Source organism: Macrobrachium nipponense, chromosome 14, assembly GCF_015104395.2.
Source record: "Macrobrachium nipponense isolate FS-2020 chromosome 14, ASM1510439v2, whole genome shotgun sequence".
NCBI lineage: Eukaryota > Metazoa > Arthropoda > Malacostraca > Decapoda > Palaemonidae > Macrobrachium > Macrobrachium nipponense.
This window is the reverse complement of record NC_087207.1, coordinates 49,733,294-49,752,775: the sequence shown is the minus strand read 5'-3', so window position 1 is coordinate 49,752,775 and position 19,482 is coordinate 49,733,294. Positions and strand designations below refer to the sequence as shown.

The following is a 19,482-nucleotide window of genomic DNA, read 5'->3' as shown; positions in this document are numbered from 1 at the left end:
ACCTGTGAAAACCTGGATGGTACTCCGGGTAACCAGTACCGCCAGGCTTCCCAAAAACTCAACACCTTTAACCAAGGATAGAGGACAGTTAAAAGTTAAGTATATCTTAGTTAAGTATATCTTAGTTTATTTTCACGTGACTAGGAACCAATTGGTTACCTAGCAACGGGGCCTACAGCTTATTGTGAAACCCGAACTACATTATATCAAGCAATGAATTTCTAATCACTAGGAATAAATTCCCCTGATTCGACATTGGCAGAGCGGAGAATCAAACTCATGACTACCATATCGGTAGGCGAGCACATAGCCTACTTGTCCAACAATGAACTATAGAGGAGGGTAAAGAGACAGATGTGCTCCTTATGCTTCCTCTCCCATCACCATGCCAGCCACCAACAAAGGAGCCAATGTACAAAAATGCAAATACTAACTTACATTTTCAGACAGTAGACTGCTTTATCGTTTCTAACAACAAATTAAGCCTAAAGGCAAGAGGGGTGGTGACAGCTCTGACTTCATGCACCTTAGCATTATTGGAGGACAGAACATCTTCCTGAACAGAGAATGTGCCTCAACTATTAGACTCCTCAAAAAGAACGAAATGGCATCCATTGACATCGGACTAGATGGACATTTCACAACACCAGAGATTACTTGCAGGACCTCTGAACTCTTCAGTTCTCTGCAGGTAATAGCTTAAAGCTCCTCCTTGGGTTTAAGGATGTCCATCAGGTCTTTGATAGTGAACGAGCGAGGTCAAGACTTGTTCACATGCTCGTTTTTAGCAAGAAATCCTAGAGAAAGGTAACAGACAATGTCTCCTTGGGAGAACCCAATCCTCCTATCTATCGCTGACCCTTTTTTCTCCATAGACAGTGCTACCAGGAAGAGAGTCTTCTTCGTAAGATTCTTGAGAAATACTGAGCATAGGAGTTCAAAGGTGCTACCTGAGACACACTTCAGTACCACGTCCCAATTCCACCAGACTACCCTCTTTCTCTCCGATTTGGACGTCTCAAATGATCTAACTAGATTGCTAATATCTTGGTTAGAGTGAATATCTAAGCCTCTGTGTTTAAAAACTGAGCTTAACATTGACCTATATCCTTTAATGATAGTGACGGATAACTTTCTGGAGGTCTTCATGAACAGCAGAAAATCTGCAACTTAGGCTAGTGGTCTCAAGAAATGTTATACTGTCCTGTCGACACCAACTTCTGAATACAGCCCACTTTGACTGGTAGAGCCTACTAGTAGAAGGTTGTCGACATCTAGCAATAACTTCTGCAGCTCGCTTCAAAAAGGAAATCCTTGATGGAATCTGAACAAGTTTGGCTGTCTGAGTAGTGACCTCTTTTGTGGAAGAAGCCTTGGGAAATCCACTAGTAGATGTACAAAGTCGGAAACCATTCCTTTCTAGGCCAGAATGCGGCAACTAGTGTCATGGAGAAATTCTGGTGTGGAGGATTTGTGTATTACTTCCCTTATCATTGCAAATGGTGGGAATGCAGAGAGATCTAGACCTGTCCAGTTTAGTAGCATGGTATCCGTTGCCCATGCCAGGGGATCTGGGACTGGAGAACAAAAGATTGTAAGACTGTGGTTCTTTGCCGTGGTCAAAAGAGTGGAAAAAAAATCCACTGCTGGTTTGCCCCAAAGTCTCCAAAGATCTGAACACATTTGGAGATCTAATGTCCAATTTGCCCAGAGAAGAAGGTCTTTTGCTGTTTGGTAGAGGTTGAAGGAGTGTGCGCCTCCCAGTTTGTAAATATAAGACAGGGCTGTTATGTTGTCTGCAAGCACTACTACTATCTTCCCGGACACCAGAGGAGAGAGGTGTTGAAGGCTGAGAAAAATCACTAACAACTTCACATTGATGTGAAGGGCTTTCTGATCAGTCATCCATTTCCCTGCCACTTTCTGGGTTTTTAGAATGGTGCCCCATCCCAGATGCAACGCATTTGAATAAAATTTCAGGTCTGGGTTCAGGGGTCGAAGAGACTTCCCTTCCTGAAGTCTATCTGTGGATAACCACCACTGAAGGTCTTTCTTGATCTCGTGGGAGATGGGGAAGATGAAAAAATGGCCAAGTCTTCCTGGACCACACTAATTTGAGGTAATATTGAAGCGGATGCATGTGAAGCCTGCTGAGCTTTACAAATGTCTCCACCAATGCTAGAGTTCCAAGTAGGCTCATCCATTGTGCTGCTAAACAGGACTTTAGATCGAGGAACTCTCGGACTATCTAAAGGCAAGAGAGAAAAACACTAAGTCCGAGAGTTCAGAATCATCCCCAAATACAAAATCTTCTGTGTTGGGATAAGCTGGGACTTCTTGACATTTATCAATATCCCCAGTTCTTGGGTTACATGAAGGTTTCTCAAGTCCTCCATGCATTGTGTCTTTGAGGGTGAACAAAGATGCCAATCGTCAAGGTATAACGAGATGTTGATTCCCAGCAGTTGAAGCCATTTTCCAAGAGGGGCCAGTACCCTCATGAATACTTGAGGGGCTAACATAAGGCCGAACAAAGTGCCCTGAACTGAAAAACTTTGCCCCCAGAAAATGGAGCACAGAAGTTTCCTTGACTGGATGAATGGGGATATGGAAGTATGCATCCTCCATATCCAAATTCACCATCCAGTCCCCTTGGTTTAGACAGGACACAACTGAGGTGCTGGTTTTCATATGGAATTTTGTCTTGACAACAAAGAAGTTCAGGGTACTGACATCGAGGACTAGCCTCCAGGCCCCCAACAACTTAGGGACTACAAAGAGTCAGTTGTAGAACCCTTCTGAGCTGTGGTCTAACACCTCTTCCACTGCTCCCTTGTAAATAAGTGCTTCTACCTCCTGGGAGAGGGCCAAATGTCTCTCAAATTCTACTGAGTATGCTGTTCAAGCTATGGGAGAGGTAGCTAACCACGACTTCTCTTTGAGAGGAATTAAGTAGTCCTCTCTAAAAACATGGACTACCCAGGGTTCTGGCCCTCTGTGGCTCCATTCCCTCCAAATTCAAAGGAGCCTGGTACCAAATGGGGCACAGAGAACAAGTGGATCACTTCTTAGTGGCTGGCTTGATGGAAGTGTTCTTGACTGGTCTTGAGGAAAGTCGCAAGTTAGTCCTTAGTCTTGCCTGTGGTCTACTTCTTTCCCCTCAAAAGAGCTGTGACTGTCAAGGGGAGAAAGACTTTGATGAAGAGGCCACAGATTCCTTGGGTCGTCTGGTCGACTGGCCCAACAAATTTGTGGTGGACTTTTTCTGCAAGTCTGAGAGGACTTCTTTCACCATGTCTTGAGAGAAAAGGTGAGCTTTGTTGAATGATTAGAATAAAAGAGCAAACTTCTCAGTTGAGGTGACTCCCTTGGTAGTAAACGATCACCAGAGTTCTCTCTTTGTCAATATACCCATCGAAAAAAGGGAGGCAACCTGCTTGTCCGCACAGGAAAACACTCCAAGGCAATTAGAAGCCAGGTCTTCTGCAAGCAAAGGGCAATCCTTGATCTTTCTTGCCTGAGCACCCACTGTCTGCATTAATTTAAAAATATTCTTGACTAAATGGTCCAACTCGGGTGAAAAGAAGAAAATCTTTGCCACAGCAAATGCTGAGTGCCTCACGAGTCTACTAGACCACAGAAGTTTCCCTGGGAGGAAGCAGGCACTCCCAAAGAGGGAGCTTCACCAGTAGTGTAAAATCCACATTTCTTGAGAAGCTTTGAAGGAGGGAAAATGAAAGTAGCTTTCCCTTGCTCCTCCTTGTTGGCTAGCCACTCTCAACTTCTCGAGGAACCTTCTTGGAAGACGAAGAAAGAACCATCTTGGGAAGTCAGTCCTCAGATGTAGATTTTCCTTTAAGGAAAGTAGAGGATGGAGCCACTGGAGTAGCAGGCACAAAGAAGTCAGGGAAGTTTGACAAAAAGAACTTCAACAACAAAGCACAGGCTTAAGAGGGAGCTGTGTCTTGCTCTACTGCTTCCTCTTCAGACAAAATCAGGGACAAGGTATTATCCTTGTTCTGAGAGATAGTGGGTTTCTACCTAAGAAAATTCATTAACCCCACTATGTGACGTTTAAGAGGTGCCAACAATGAATCCTCATGAATAGAAAGAGATGGAGACAAAATATGTGTTACTTCTGGCGCCAAGTGTCCTACTACTGGTGCTGAGTGCCCTGTCATGATCGCTGAATGGTCCGAGGTGGGAGCTGAGTGGTCGGAGGCGGACACTGAGAAGTCTGAGGAGAGTAGACAGATAAACAGGAGCAGGTAACAAATGGCCTGAAGGAGATGGGCACTCGGAAGCAGAAGAGGCATCCGCTGCCAAGGAGGGCCACTTAACAGGGACATTTGGGTGCCTGTGCGACGGAACTTGCCCTACACCAGATAATGAATCTGGGCTATCCCAAGTCCAATAATGACGAGCTGCAGGACAAACGCTGAAGCTACAAGAAGGCTGAGGACTGTCACCTATCTCCCAGTACTTCTTAAATGGAGGAGGAGAACCATCAGCAGACATAGCATGTCTTTTCAGGGGCCTGGAGGCAGAAGATCTATGGCGGTGACATTTCCTGTCTGGAAAATGAATCCACTGAATCCGATGACATTCGATTTGCACTGAGAAAGACACCTTTCCAATGGCGCTCTGTCGATGCCTGGGTATGACCAACAGGCACTATGGAGGGGGCAACTGTCCATGGGCAAACCCCATCTGCCTCCCTTGGACTTCCACAATGTCTTCTTCCCAGTGCAGGGGAGTGGGACAGGTACCTTCGTCTAGGAAAACCTGTGGGACAAACAGTCACCTCCTCGGGAATCACAACTCTCTCACTAGGCACTGCACTGTCCCTTTTGAGAGATGACCTCTCCACAACAGATCTGACAGAAGTTCCCATAATCGCACGAGCAAGAAAATCGAACTTCTTGTCAAAGTTCAAATCAAGACTGACCATGGTGTTGGGATTAGAAGCATGGGTTCATGGAATCAAAGTCACTGGTAAAGGTATAGGAGTGCTAAGGACTGGGGATGTGATAGGAGGTTGAGAAGGAATAGGAAAATCCTTAACTACTTTAGGTGAAGCCACTATGGAAGCTCTACTCTCAGCCCTGAGAGCTGCTTTTCTTTTTCTATCCCTAGTTAGCTTATCTAAATGAGATTTCAAAGTTTTCTAGTTAGTCTTATCCCAATCCTTACACTCTGGACAAGTTAATTTCCTTGAACATTCTTGGCCCCTATACTTGATTCATTTGGTGTGAAAATCATAAGAAAACTTAGTGAGTCTAGTTTTACACCCCTCCGCACAATATCTAATGCTTGAAGAGCTTGGATCAGACATAGTGAACTATTACTAGCTAATTATGCTAAACACCACAAAAAAGGTACCCAGCATCCCTAAAAGTGGGCGGGTCCAATTCACCTACACCAGCGATGGGGGCACCACAATGAAATTTGAATTTTTTTGATTGCTGTGGTAGGAAGCTTTCAGCTATATGTGATTACTTGGTAAGTTACATACGTAAAAACACATTTTTATTAATTTCTCAACCCAGAAAGGATAAGAACATAAGAAAAAATAAAGTTTCAATCAAATATCAATAAGGTATTTTTTCAAAACTTTTTATATATTTGGAAGAGGCACAGTTTTAATATTCAATATCACTGTTATGGGTGAGTTAATGTTAAAATAAAATAAGCAATAGAAATATTTAAAACCAGGTACTTTTTCAAAACCAATTTTCATAAATTTACAATATTTTGTATATTTGGAAGAGGCACATTTTTTATATGCAATATTCACTGTTATGGGAAGTTACTGTTAAAAGAAAATAAACTATAGAAATATCTAAAACCTCACTGGCACATACTTTATCTAGAATCCTCACATTCAATAGATTAAACCATGTGCATGAATAAAACTTTTTAAACAATTGCAATGTTTCTTAAATACAAAGAATTTATTTTTCTGTAAAGACTTTATGCTTAGTCAACTATAGATATACATGACAGTTTTAATGATAAGAGTGGTTACTAGTCACCAGAAATGTTGGTTGATGTTCTAAAACGAAGAGAAAGCCACCTCCCTCTTACAACCTGTTACATTCACATTTTAGGCTAAAATATGTGCTTATCAGAGGACAAGGGATGAGGAACCTTTTCTATGAAGTATTAACACTTTTTGAAATTGTTGTAAGCATAAGTAAAGCTTGTCCAACCTATATTCATCCACTAATACAGAGGGTGAACATAACATGCACAACATGGCGTAGTATCCATCTGCACTGTGCAATAAAAATGGTCAGTTGCTTATACAGTATGTGATTCTTGCTGGTTGTTAAGGCCCATAACACTTTCTCTCTCTTATTAAGTCACAAACTGCTACTCAGAACAGTACTATACAGTAAGTATAATGTATATGATTTGTTCACATTGCTGGATATTTAACATGGTAATAGTGAAACATGGAAATTTACCTAGAAAGGAGAAAGGCTTCCTTTACTTTCTGATAGAAAAGCAAAAAGATGAGAAATTCATGAACCTTTTAGATAAAATTTGAAAATCTGAAAAAGAAATAGAAGTTAATAATATCACACGTTAATTAAGGCATTCAATCAATCTCATGTATCCTCTGAATAGCCAATATGTATACCTTCAAAATAACAGTATTTACATTTATGCTCATTTACATTTTATAACCATCTAACTTTAGCCTGGAAGTGATATTTAAACCATCCGAGGCCTGTAGCCCTGCCCATTTGGTTTAAAAGGACAACATGCGTAACCCATTTAAAGGGATGCCTTCCGTGAGTAGCAACAGGGCTTATTTTTGCCCTTTCTCAGCGATATTTTGTGTGATTAGTGTTTTCTGGCATCTCTCTACTCCAACATTCACCAAAACTGACAAGACTTTGGCAACAACAGAAGTGTACAAGTGTTGCCACTTTGTGGAGTTTTGCCTACAAATCTGTGGGCAAGGCAAGGTGGCTTTGTGGGTGAGCCATTTTATGTAATTTTTGTGGGTATCTGGGGTATTTGTAGGTAATTTGTGGTGACAAACAAAATACACTTATTTATGTTTATCAATACTATTGAGTAGAATTGTTTTATTTCAACCTTTATATTCTATTTTCAATAATTTCTTGTTTTTCTCCACACAAGAGTCCCTAAGATTTTTCAGAAATCTTGGTAGTACTAAGTGTGTATGAGGGGCCTTGAACAAGATCTAGGGGGCCAGCATCTGAATATCCCTGAGTTTTAAGGAGGGCTATTTAGTGTGGAAGTTGCGAGTATGTAGCAAATGTCAACCCACATATTCCCTCCACATGTATCTCATGAACATTTATTTCCCATGTAAGAACTACACACTGCATGTAGATATATCACAAATGGTGACAAACCTATGCAAGGTTTATCATGACCTTTACTGTAAAATAACCTCAGCCTTGGCCCCCACGATGACCAATTACTGAGAACAAAGAACAAGTCATGTGTTTAACTTACTGAACTAAAATTCTTACCTAAAGCCTTCACATCACTCAAAAATCACTGCTACAGTACTCTACACACAACCAAAAGAAATTAATCACACTACACTACACAATATCAATATGAATGCCCAAAAAGTTGCCAGTACGCAAATTGTATGCAAGCAAGGCCAGAAAAACAATGGCAAGTGTATTGGTGATATGAGGAGATCATGCCCTAGGCCAGCCTGCATTATTCTTTTGATTTCTCAGTAAGTACAAAGCTGTCAGTGCATACATAGAGGGAAAACTTCCTTATATGAAAGGTGGAGTGTTCGTATCCCCATAGGAACAATTACTTTTTAAGCATAAATTAAAACTATGTATATTGTACAATGCATTTGAAACTTTTAACTTACGAGAGACAATAGCCACGCATACTTGTTGTGCAAAAACACAAGTACAAATTAATAATAATGTTTTTTTTTTTGCCAAACTTAACAGTGCATCCTGTCAATTGAGGTCTTTTAATTTGAGGTGTTAGTGAATTTTTTTTTTTTATGCTGTAAAGCCTTGTGATAGACACAACCAGCTCCTAATCATTCTCAAAACACACATCCTCAACTTCTTTCTGTTTAGGTCCTAAGCCTTGTTCATGAGGTCATTATAAATTACTTTAATTTTCATTCACCAACATTTTAAAAAATAACTAGCACTAATGTACTACAAGGTTCTAGTTCTACTCTTGATACCTTGCAGGCATGAAGACAATAATTTCCTGCCCGCTTTAAAACTAGAACATTTCCTAAATCTGCATCCTAGCTTAATTATCTTCCTTGAAACAAAGTCTTTCCCACCTGAATCACTAATCAAGTGAATGTAAACTGATGGGGATATGTTACACATGATTTTTCTACAAAACAATCTGATTTTGAATACAAACCCTTCAGTTTACATAATAAAATTTGCTTATCCTCTCCATCCAAAATTTGTAGTAAGCCTGGCCGAAACAAGAAGAGTCAACTACCACTACTACCACAATAGGAAATAACCAAAAGGATACCTGCCAGATGGAGTGTTCTTTTCATTTTTTGGGAAATGTGTCTCAGAAGCTGCTGAGAACAGGAGGGAGCTTATGTAAACTGACAGGTTTGAATTAATAAGAGATTTTGTCTTTGGAACACACACAATTTTTAAATACAGAAAAATTCTAAATTTTACCTTATGTAGTCTCCTGTTGGTTCTACTCTCCTTCCATAATTAACAGGGCAAATGCAAGTGGAACAGTCTAGCTGTCGTTCAAAAGCTGATGAGCTTACCCACATCCAGTTTCCAGCAGACACAGACCAATCAGCATCTATCAGATATTTCAAGAAAACCTTTGGGAAGAAATAAACATTAAATAAGCTACAGACTGATATAAGATTCAAGAGAATTAGTAATTCTGTCTGTAATGAAAAGAATATAATTGGTAAATATTAAAAAAAAATGTTTAGAAATTACATAAGTTAGAAAGATAAACCTCAGTGCTCAGTTTACTTATGCAATAATACCTTACAGAACCCTTAATAGGGATGTCTATAAGTGTATTTGTCATAGCAGTTTCAGGTTCAGCTGCTTTACTATATTCATTTCTTTTACTGCCTACAGGGACAGGAGTCCACCATATTGCTAGTTTATTGATTGCTCAATAAAACTCTAAACGGTTTCTATAGCACTTCTAGAGTGGCTGAAAACAATAAATTTCTTCTGCGACACTACATCTTTAATAACTTGAATGGCTGATCCCATATAAAACAATAATTCTGTGAAAACAGAGGCACTGTTAGGCAATGAATATGGGATGTTTTGTGGGCTGACCCAGCTGCAAATCCCATGCCTCATGAAGATTTGGACCCATCAGTTAATACTGCATAGTGACCCACTGCATCTTATATATTCTACTGCATGCTATTAATGATTTCTATGGATCGTGTGGAATTTTTTGGAAACTGAGTACATGTTTATATCTTAATGTCCAGGGAAGAGGTATTTCGAGTACTAGAGGTAATAGTATACCAAATTTAAAAGCAACTTTTATTTTTCCAAGATATAAAAATCATAGCTTTCATAAACGATTGTAAAAGTGCATCGTGTGCTTTAGCTGTGTACTGACTACAAAATAAATAACCATCAGGTAGACCTAAGGCCTCCTAGCCTGACCTCTATTGGCCATCCTTTGCCATTGTAGGGTCCAGCTCTCATCTCAAAAACATAATTGAAAAGAAAAGTTAACACCAGAAAAAAGAATGGTGACAGAGGTGGGTCAGTTCTTTATGAAAAATAAGGCTTGGCTTGTAGACCCAAGTAAAATACATATTACTTTTAAACCTTTCCTTCATAAATGATGCCTCACCCATTGTGTGGGAGGCTGATCTACCTGCTACTAGGTTTAATGGGCTTGGGTTTACCCTACCTACTCACTGAGTCTACCACCCCTCAGGATGGGGCCTACAAAGGGTTGCAACCTGAAATTTTTTTTCCTTTTTAACCCTGGATAGGTGCGATGGGTCGCTACAAAAAAAAACATGTTTTTCCCATAAATCATCGCCTGTGTCGAATCTAGGTGTGATCGACATGCAAGCGGTCACTTGTCTACAAGCCATTGTTGTGTTCGGACCTGCCTATGTCTGCCTCACGTGCTTCCCCCTTATCTGAGAATTGCTCGGGTCGAGATCGACCCGCACAAACCTTTAACGGGTAGGTGATCGAAAAGCAATGTCATCATGTAACCATTTCTCAATGAACAGTGCATAGTCATGTGTCTTTGTTGTGTTGGAAAGTCTGGATGGATGGTGTGTCTACATCATGCGAGACCTTGGTACATCATACGAGACCTTGGGAGTGTCTGAGATGCCATATATTGCCATATGGTCCATTTTCCTTTGAGTGCCAATGTCTAGTTTTATTAAAAAAAAAAAAAAAAAAGCAAAGTTATTAGGTAAACCTTGCATATTGAACAGTGTTCATGCTAGCAGAGTTTTGAAATAAATGGAATATGTTGGAGGATGATATATATATCCTGTGAATGCCTTTGGCATTGGCTGACATGCCATATATGGCCATATGGTCCATTTCCCTTCAAGTGCCTTTTTTTTTCCAAAAAGCAAAGTTATTGCGTACTCAATTCATGTAGGACAATGTGTGTAATAGGTAATTAGTATAGTTTTGTATTATTGGAATATGTGGATGGATGGCGTGTGTATCACGTACATGACCCTGGGAGTGGCTGAGATGCTATATATTGCCATATGGTCCAATTTCCTTCGAGTGCCAATTTCTGGTTTTTTTGTGCAAAAAGCAGTTATTAGGTAAACCTTGCATTTTGAACAATGTTCATGCTAGAAGAGTTTTGTTTTATTATTGGAATATGTGGGAGGATGGTGTGTTTTATCATGTGCATGCCGGAGGCATTGGCTGAGATCCTCAAGTTGCCATATAGTCCATTTCCTGTTGAGTGCCAAATTTTGTGTTATTTTTGCAAAAAGCAAAGCTAATACTTACTAAATTCATGTAGGAGAGTGTGCATAATAACTAATTAGTATAGTTTTGTATTTTACTGGAATATGTGGGAAGATGGTGTGTTTTATCACATGCTTGCCCAGGGCATTGGCTGAGATGCCCTTAATTACAATATGGTCCAATTTCCTTCAAGTGCAAATTTCTTATTTTTTTTCATAAAACAAAGTTATTAGGTAAACCTTATTTATATAGAACAGTGTGCATATTATCTAATTAGTATAGTTTTGTAAATATGTGGGTGGATGGTGTATGCAGCATTATTGCCATATGTTCAAATTTCCTTCGAGTGATCATTTCTAATGTTTTGCTTTTTTTTTCATTCATCAGCAATGGCCTCCAGACGACAGAAATCTCTGGATGAGGATGCAATCAATGCACTTCTCAATGAATTTGAAAGTGAAGTTAACCCTTAAACGCCGACTGGACGTATTTTACATCGACATTTTTTGTCTCTCGGGTGCCGAATGGACGTATTTTACGTCGACATACAAAAGATTTTTTAAAAATTCGCGGAAAAATACTTTTAGGCCTGCCAACCGAAAACTCTTGAATCATGCGCCTTGGGGGATGCTGGGAGTTCACGGATCAAGGTGTTGTTTTGTTTACAATCGTTACGCAGGCGCGCAAGCGCGAATTTCTTTCCTGCCGAACTAAAAAGTATCTGTGACACATCTCAGGAATTATTTCGTCACTTTGACATAATTTTTTTACCATTTTAAATTAGCCGTTACATGGAGTATTATATATGAAAATGTGCGCATTTTTATGTAGAATACAACAAAAAATACTCATGAGTGTAGCTTTTATCAGTTTTGAGATATTTTCATATAAATAACGATAAGTGCCAAAATTTCAACCTTCGGTCAACTTGGACTCTACCGAAATGGTCGAAAAACGCAATTGTAAGCTAAAACTCTTATATTTTAGTAATATTCAATCATTTAACTTAATTTTGCAACTAATTGGAAGTCTCTAGCACAATATTTCGATTTATGGTGAATTTATGAAAAAACTTTTTCCTTACGTCCGCGTGGTAACTCTTCTGAAAAAAAACATACATGCGATTGTGGTAATGTTTGCACCATTTTAAAATTAGCCGTTGCATAAAGTTTTATATATGGAAATGTGTGAAATTTCATGCACAATACAACTAAAAACAACCCATGGTTGTAGCTTTTATCAATTTTGAAATATTTTCATATAAAAAATTATAAGTGACGAATTTTCAACCTTCGGTCAACTTTGACTCTACCGAAATGGTCGAAAAACGCAATTGTAAGCTAAAACGCTTATATTCAAGTAATATTCAATCATTTACCTTAATTTTGCAACAAATTGGAAGTCTCTAGCACAATATTTCGATTTATGGTGAATTTATGAAAAAAATAACATTTTCTTTACATCCGCGCGGTAACTCTCGAAAAAATCATACGTGCGATTGTGGTAATGTTTGCACCATTTTAAATTAGCTGTTACATAAAGTTTTATATATGAAAATGTGCGCAATTTCATGTAGAATACAACAAAACATAATTGAAGGTAGTAGCTTTTCTCATTTTTGAAATATTTGCATATAAATCACGATAAATAGAAAAAAACCATGTTCGGTCAAATTTGACTCTACCGAAATGGTCGAAAAACGCAATTGTAAGCTAAAACTCTTACAGTCTAGTAAAATTCAGTCATTTATCTTCATCTTGAAACAAATTCGAAGTCTCTAGCATTATTTAGATTTATGGTGAATTTGAAAAAGAAACATTCCTTCCCTCCGCGCGCGGATTCTCCGCCACAAATCTCCAAAATGCGTACGTCCCATTCTCAGAATATTTGCTCCGTTTCATATTAGGCATTTCATAGAGTTTTATATATGAAAATGTGCGCAATTTCATGTAGAATAAAACGAAAAATATTTGAAGGTTGTAGCTTTTCTAATTTCCGAAATAATTGCATATAAAAAAAATATATAAAAAAATTTTACATTCGGTCAAATTTAACTCGTCAGATATGGTCGAAAACTGCAATTGTAAGCTAATACTCTTACAGTATAGTAATATTCAATCATTTTTCTTCATTTTGAAAGAAATTGGAAGTCTCTAGGACAATATTTAGATTTATGGTGAATTTTTGAAAAAAAATATTTGTTTACGTCCACGCGGTACGAATTCATACATTATTTTGTGATAATATTTTCTCTGTGTTACTTTTATCGATTTACAATGTGTTATATACCAAAATGATCGCAATTTAGTGTTCTTTACAACGAAAAAAAGTAACTTGTTACCTTTAACCGTATTGCGCACAGCGCGATTTGAATACAATTATATATGAAATTTCCTTTTTGCGCTATCATATATCGCATTATTTATATACAATAATGATAATTTTTTTCATTTCTGATGGTTGCATACTAAACTTCAACCAATGACAAAAAAATGAGCCAAAAATAAACTCTTAATCTTGAAAACTAAGCGCGCTGTGATTTTTTGAAAAAAATATTTTTTCCGCTTCCGCGCACTCCGAAACACCTCCGGCACACGGGGGAGAATTTTTATTTTACCGCTTCGTCGTTTAAGGGTTAAGGACAACCTGGAGGTTCATGAGTCTGAAGGCGAGGAGGAGGCAACCGCCATCTTTGTGGAAGAGGAGGACAATGATGACCAGGAAGTGGAACGAGCTGTTTCAGAGGGAGATGAGTAGAGGGAAGAGGAGGCTGTACCTCAAGACCTCTCCCAGGGGGATGGGGACGACACAGACGGGGGGGGGGAGTCATCGGGGGTTATTGGGACTGTACCCCTTGTTTTATATATATATATATACATATTATATATAATATAATTATATATATATAAATATATATATATATAATATATATATATAATATATATACCTGTAGTATAATATATTATATATTATATCTATATATATATATATATATATATATATATATAGATATATCCTGTCTATAATATATATATATATATATATATATATAATATACTATATATATATATCTATTATATCTATATACCCATTGGTTAATATATATATATAAATATATATATATATTTTTTAATATATCTATATATATATATATATATATATATATATATATATATATATGTATATATGTGTGTGTGTGTGTGCATGCATACACACACACACACACACACACACACACACACACATATATATATATATATATATATATATATATATATATATATATATATATATATATATATATATATCATTAAATATTGCTACTTTCAAAATGCATATATCACCTCTGTGACTGTATAAAATGTTATGTAGAATTGTGCAACATTTCTTCAGATTCCTAGATAGCTTAGAGATAAGATGTTTAAAATGTGTGTTCAGATTTCGCATAACATAATGTAAAAGAATATATATATAACGTAGAATGTAAAAAGAGAATGATATTCTTTGTCCATTCAAAACTACGATTGTTTCCCTATTATGTCAACACTTTGAGATTAGAGGGTCTCCGAGATCCGTTTGCTTTCCTAATTCTGTCAACACGTTTGATAAGCGACCTCCAGACTTCATTTGTGTTTTGGGAATCTGTCGTCATGTGTGATAAGCCTTCTGCTCCGAGTCGATCGAGTAGAGTACGTGTCTTTTTTTTTTTTTTTTAAGAGACTGGACTCATACGTGTATGTCTTTGTCAAAACCATGTGCAGGTTACACATTTCTTATGTAAAATTGCGTAAGATTTCGAAGCTTCTGGAAGAGTTATTGCCCAAAAATGTTTTGTGTCATCTGCCCTGTCCAGTTTCCGTAAGGAAGAGAGATTCATTATATCTTAGAACTGCGAGGCGTTCAGACCTCTCTCTCTCTCTCTCTCTCTCTCTCTCTCTCTCTCTCTCTCTCTCTCTCTCTCTCTCTCATAGCACTTTTAATCTTAAAGTAACGTTGACGATTTCGTACTAAAAACTGGTTACTCGTAACTTGAGGATTTCATATTTGATATTTTTTAGTTTATTTAGTGTTATTTAGTGTTTTTGTGGAATCTGAACAAACATTGTTTTGTAACAGCGCCTGGTTTTTTGTGAAAGTAAATATTTTTGAAGGAAGAAGTTGGTATACCAAGGTAAAGTGTGTTATATTTTTATTAGTTGCAACTAATAACTAATATCTGATGGTTATGATGGTTTGGTAAGAAACTAATAACTGATAGGAACAGTGATTAACTAATAACTAATAACAGATGGTTACGAAGGTTTGGTAAAAACTGGTTACAATGTTTTGAGTGAAAAAGATTTACACTTTTACACATTGCGAATTTTTGTGTTTTGTGTTTGTTCCATTGTATGTGCACTTGTTCATTTTCTTATTGAAGTGTGCCTTTTTATTTTGTATTTTCATTTGCATTCACAATTTAATTGACTTAGTTATTTTCATTGCTTAATCATTGCACATTTAATTAAATGTAACACTTATGAATTAATTTGCATTTACTTAGAATTCTGTTCAAGTTTTATTATTGTTTAGCGTGAATTAATTTCAAATTTTCATTTATTGCCTAACACTTTTGAATTTCAATTGAATTAATCTTTTTGAATTTTGTGATAAATTAATTTTGATTTAATTTTACTTATTTGATTCAAGAATTAATTAAACTTTACTTTGTTTTAAAGTAACAGTAATTTTCCCTGATACGTATTGTGAATTTCACTTATAAACTTTGAGTTTAATAATAAATTTTTGTATTGAAAATTTTTATAAGTATTTCATTTCTAACCAGTATATTTGCATTTGATTATACTGATGTTAGGTAGAAACATAGAGTGGTTGTTGATTTGCTTTCCTTCAATTTACTTGAAGTGACTTAGAACCAGGGAATACTTGAGACTTCTGAAATCAGGGAAATACTTAGACTTTTAAAGTTGTTGATGGAGTGATGCCCTTTGATTAATTTAATTACTTACAAGATTACCTCACACCTGTTTTGATGAACTTACGTCTGATTTTCTGCAATACTGGTAAGTTGTTAAGGGATCACTGTTGCCTTTAGAATATTCAGTCGTTTAATACCCGTGATGAGGGTTCCGGTGTCTGGCTTTTGTGAGGTAACAAGAAATGAATGGTAAGTGTAGTAACCAGGTACTTGGCACTTCGTAACATTGTATTAATGGTGCCCAGAGACCCAGGAAAGCAGATTTCATTATCACTAGAATATACTGGTGGTGTTAGGGATATACTTTGTTAGGAGAGTGACCATATAATTTTGTTTTGAATTTATTGTAAATTGATAACTTAGAGGAAAATGGCTCAGTTCAAGGTTCAGGAAATTTTAGCAGCCCCTTCCATCCAAGTTTTATCTGAAACCACTCTGACTAAGGCACAGTGGAGCACTTTAGCAGTATCATGTGGTGGTTGTGTGTCTACTAGTATGTTAAAGGCACAAATAAAATGTATTGCCATGGAATCATTGATAAACTCAGGTAGAATAACTGATGAAGATGAGTTGGAATTGGCTCAATTGTTGAATGTAGCATGTGCTGATCTCATAAATAAGCAAGCAGAAAAGAAAGAGAAAAGTGATGCAGAGTTAGAGTTTAGATGCATTGAAGCAGAATAGAATTTGATTAAGCTAAAAATGCTTGCTGAAAGAGAGAGAATGCAAGCTGAAAGAAAAAGAATAGACAGGGAAAAACAAGAAAGAAGAGAAAGAGAAGAAGAAAAATCAGCAGAAGAGGAAAGAGAAGTCGCAACACATGAAAGGGAAATGGAATTAACAAAAGCTAGATTCCCATTACCTGTAACACCGTCTAACCCTAACCAAGGTAGTCAAGACCCTGTATTTGATGTAGTGAGAGTACAGAAGTTAATCCCTAAGTTTACTGAAGAAGATGAGTTTTTTTATCACTTTGAGAAAGTGGCTTCAGGTATGGGATGGCCAGAGGATAAATGGTCAGTTTTGCTACAAAGTGTCTTGATTGGTAAAGGGAGAAGTGCTTATCTAGCCTTAACAGCTGATCAGTGTAAAGACTACAAGGTACTTAAACACAGTGTCCTACAAGTTTACCAGATGACCTCACAGTACTACAATGAAAGATTCAGAAATTTAAGAAAAGATGAGAAGGGAACATTCTTAGATTATGCTTACAAAGTGAGAAGGTGTTTCAAACGTTGGGTAGAAGCTGCTAAAGTTAAATCTTTTGATGAGTTAGAAGTTACTTGTTCTTGAACAGTATCTTAAGGGAATTCCTGAACATAAAAGAGCCTATTTAAGACAGAGAGAGGTGAAGAAACTTGACAAAGCTGCTACACTGAGTGAAGATTACAATAAAATCAGTAGTAAACGTAATTACAATATCAAGTACCAGAGTCAACAATGCCCAGGTTTTAAGTTTTATCCAAATAACAGGAACAAATTTAATGGGAAACCTACAAGTGATACTACCAAGAGTACACAAGGTAATACATCTCAGCAAGCTAATGTGAAATCCTCATCCAGTTTTTCAAGACAATTACAGAAACCTACTGTTGTCTGTTTCAAGTGTGGAAGAGTAGGACACTACAGTCAAGAGTGTTACCAGAATCAACAGCAGTCAAAGCCAGTTGGTCAAGTTGTGAAAGGTGACCAGGTGAAACAAACTACGAAGAGCAGTGTGGGAAAGAATCAGACTCCAGAGAAGAATGAAACTAAACAAGCTGAATGTTTAGCAACCAGTGGAAATGTTACCTCAAGCAGTGAGTGGCTTAGCAGTGTGGAAGCTTTTAAGCCATATATCTATGAGGGTATGCTGTCAACTCAAGAAGGAAGTGTAAAGGTACCAGTCAAGATATTACGTGATACAGGGAGTAACCATAGTGTGGTAGTACGTGGTTCTCACCCTCAGTTGGAGAAGAGTCTCACAGGAGATTCAGTTATTTTGAAGGGTATAGGAGGAGAGGAAGTAACTCCTATATGCCGCTTACACCTGTCATGTGAATTGGTGACAGGGAATGTTGATTTTGCTGAAAAGGACTCACTGGCTGTGGAAGGTGTACATGTTCTGTTGGGGAATGAAGTTGGTGGTGTGCCATTTATTCCTTGTCCTGTAGTGACAGACAAACCATTGAGGATTAGTCCTACTGTAGAGTTGAAGAAGAATAACCCCCACCTGTTTCCTAGTTACGTAATTACCAGAAGTATGAAGAGGACTACGACTGCAAGTGAAGAAACTGAGGATTTACACGCCCAAGAAGGATCAAGTGAAGAACCTTTTTGCTTAGAAGAATTATTCCAGGGAAGTGAAGTTTCCCATAGTGCTGATCAAGAAGAGATTTCCCAAGAAGATGAAGAAGACGGTGATGACGAAGAAGAAGAACCTGATGTTCCTGAAGAGACTCCGAGTAGTCAAAGTGTTCCTGAAGACAGTAGTGAAACTACAGTAGCTAAGTTGGCAGATATTGAGAATTCAACCCTTGAAGTTGGTCAAGTGACAAGAGAGAAGCTATGGACTTGCAGAAGAAGGATGCATCGTTAACTGATTTGTTCTTCAGAGTTGTTGATCAAGAAGAGATGCAACAAACTCCTACCTGTTACTATCTGAAGGAAGGTTTGCTGATGAGGAAATATAGACCTACAGATATACCAGGAGATGCTGTATGGGGCGAATATCATCAAATTTTGATTCCATATCCGTTGAGAAAGCAAGTGGTTGCAGTAGCTCATGAGTCTGGACATACGGGAATCAGGAAGACTGTGGAGAAGATCATGAAATATTTTTTCTGGCCTGGACTTCACAAAGATGTTAGCAGGTTTTGTCGTGAGTTTCATACCTGCCAGATAGCTGTAAAACCGAATGAAACCATCAAGAAAGCCCCCCTACAACCTATAGCAGTTAGAAGTTAGAGGAGAACCTTTTAGCAAAGTGATTATAGATATGGTTGGACCGCTCCCGAAGACAAAGAAAGGAAACGAGTATTTGTTAACATTAATGTGTCCTGTGACAAGATATCCAAAAGCAATCCCTGTTAGAAACATATCTGCCAAGATAGTTGCTGAAAAACTTGTGGAGTTTTTCTCAAAGTTTGGAATACCATAAATAGTGCAAAGTGATAGAGGAACGAACTTTACTTCCAAGTTATTCCAGGATGTGATGAATTTGTTAGGAGTGAAACAACAGTTATCCACTGCCTATCATCCAGAAACTCAAGATGCCTTAGAAAGGTTCCATCAAACATTGAAAAGTATGCTGACAAAGTATTGTTCTGAGTCAGGAAGAGAATGGGATGTTGGTTTACCATTAATGTTGTTTGAAATTAGGAGTGCTTATCAAGAAAGTATGGGATGTTCACCTAATGAGATGAATTTTGGAAGCTAAGTGAGAGGACCGTTGAAGATTCTTGCAGAAAATTGGGAAGAAAATCAAAAGGAAAGCCAAGGAGAGTATGTGAAGAACTTAAGGAAAAGGTTGAAAGAGATTAGAAAATTCTCTTTAGAAAACTT

The 19,482-nt window shown here is 37.6% G+C and overlaps 1 protein-coding gene across 1 annotated transcript in view; it reads right to left on the bottom strand.

The window, feature by feature from the left end:
* The window catches only part of LOC135226219 (cryptochrome-1-like), a 356,750-nt gene that overhangs the window by 66,498 nt on the left and 270,770 nt on the right, over nucleotides 1-19,482 (bottom strand). The window contains exon 9 of the mRNA XM_064265662.1: nucleotides 8,682-8,839. Within this exon, the coding sequence (XP_064121732.1) occupies nucleotides 8,682-8,839 (158 nt within the window). The remainder of the gene's footprint in view (nucleotides 1-8,681; nucleotides 8,840-19,482) is intronic.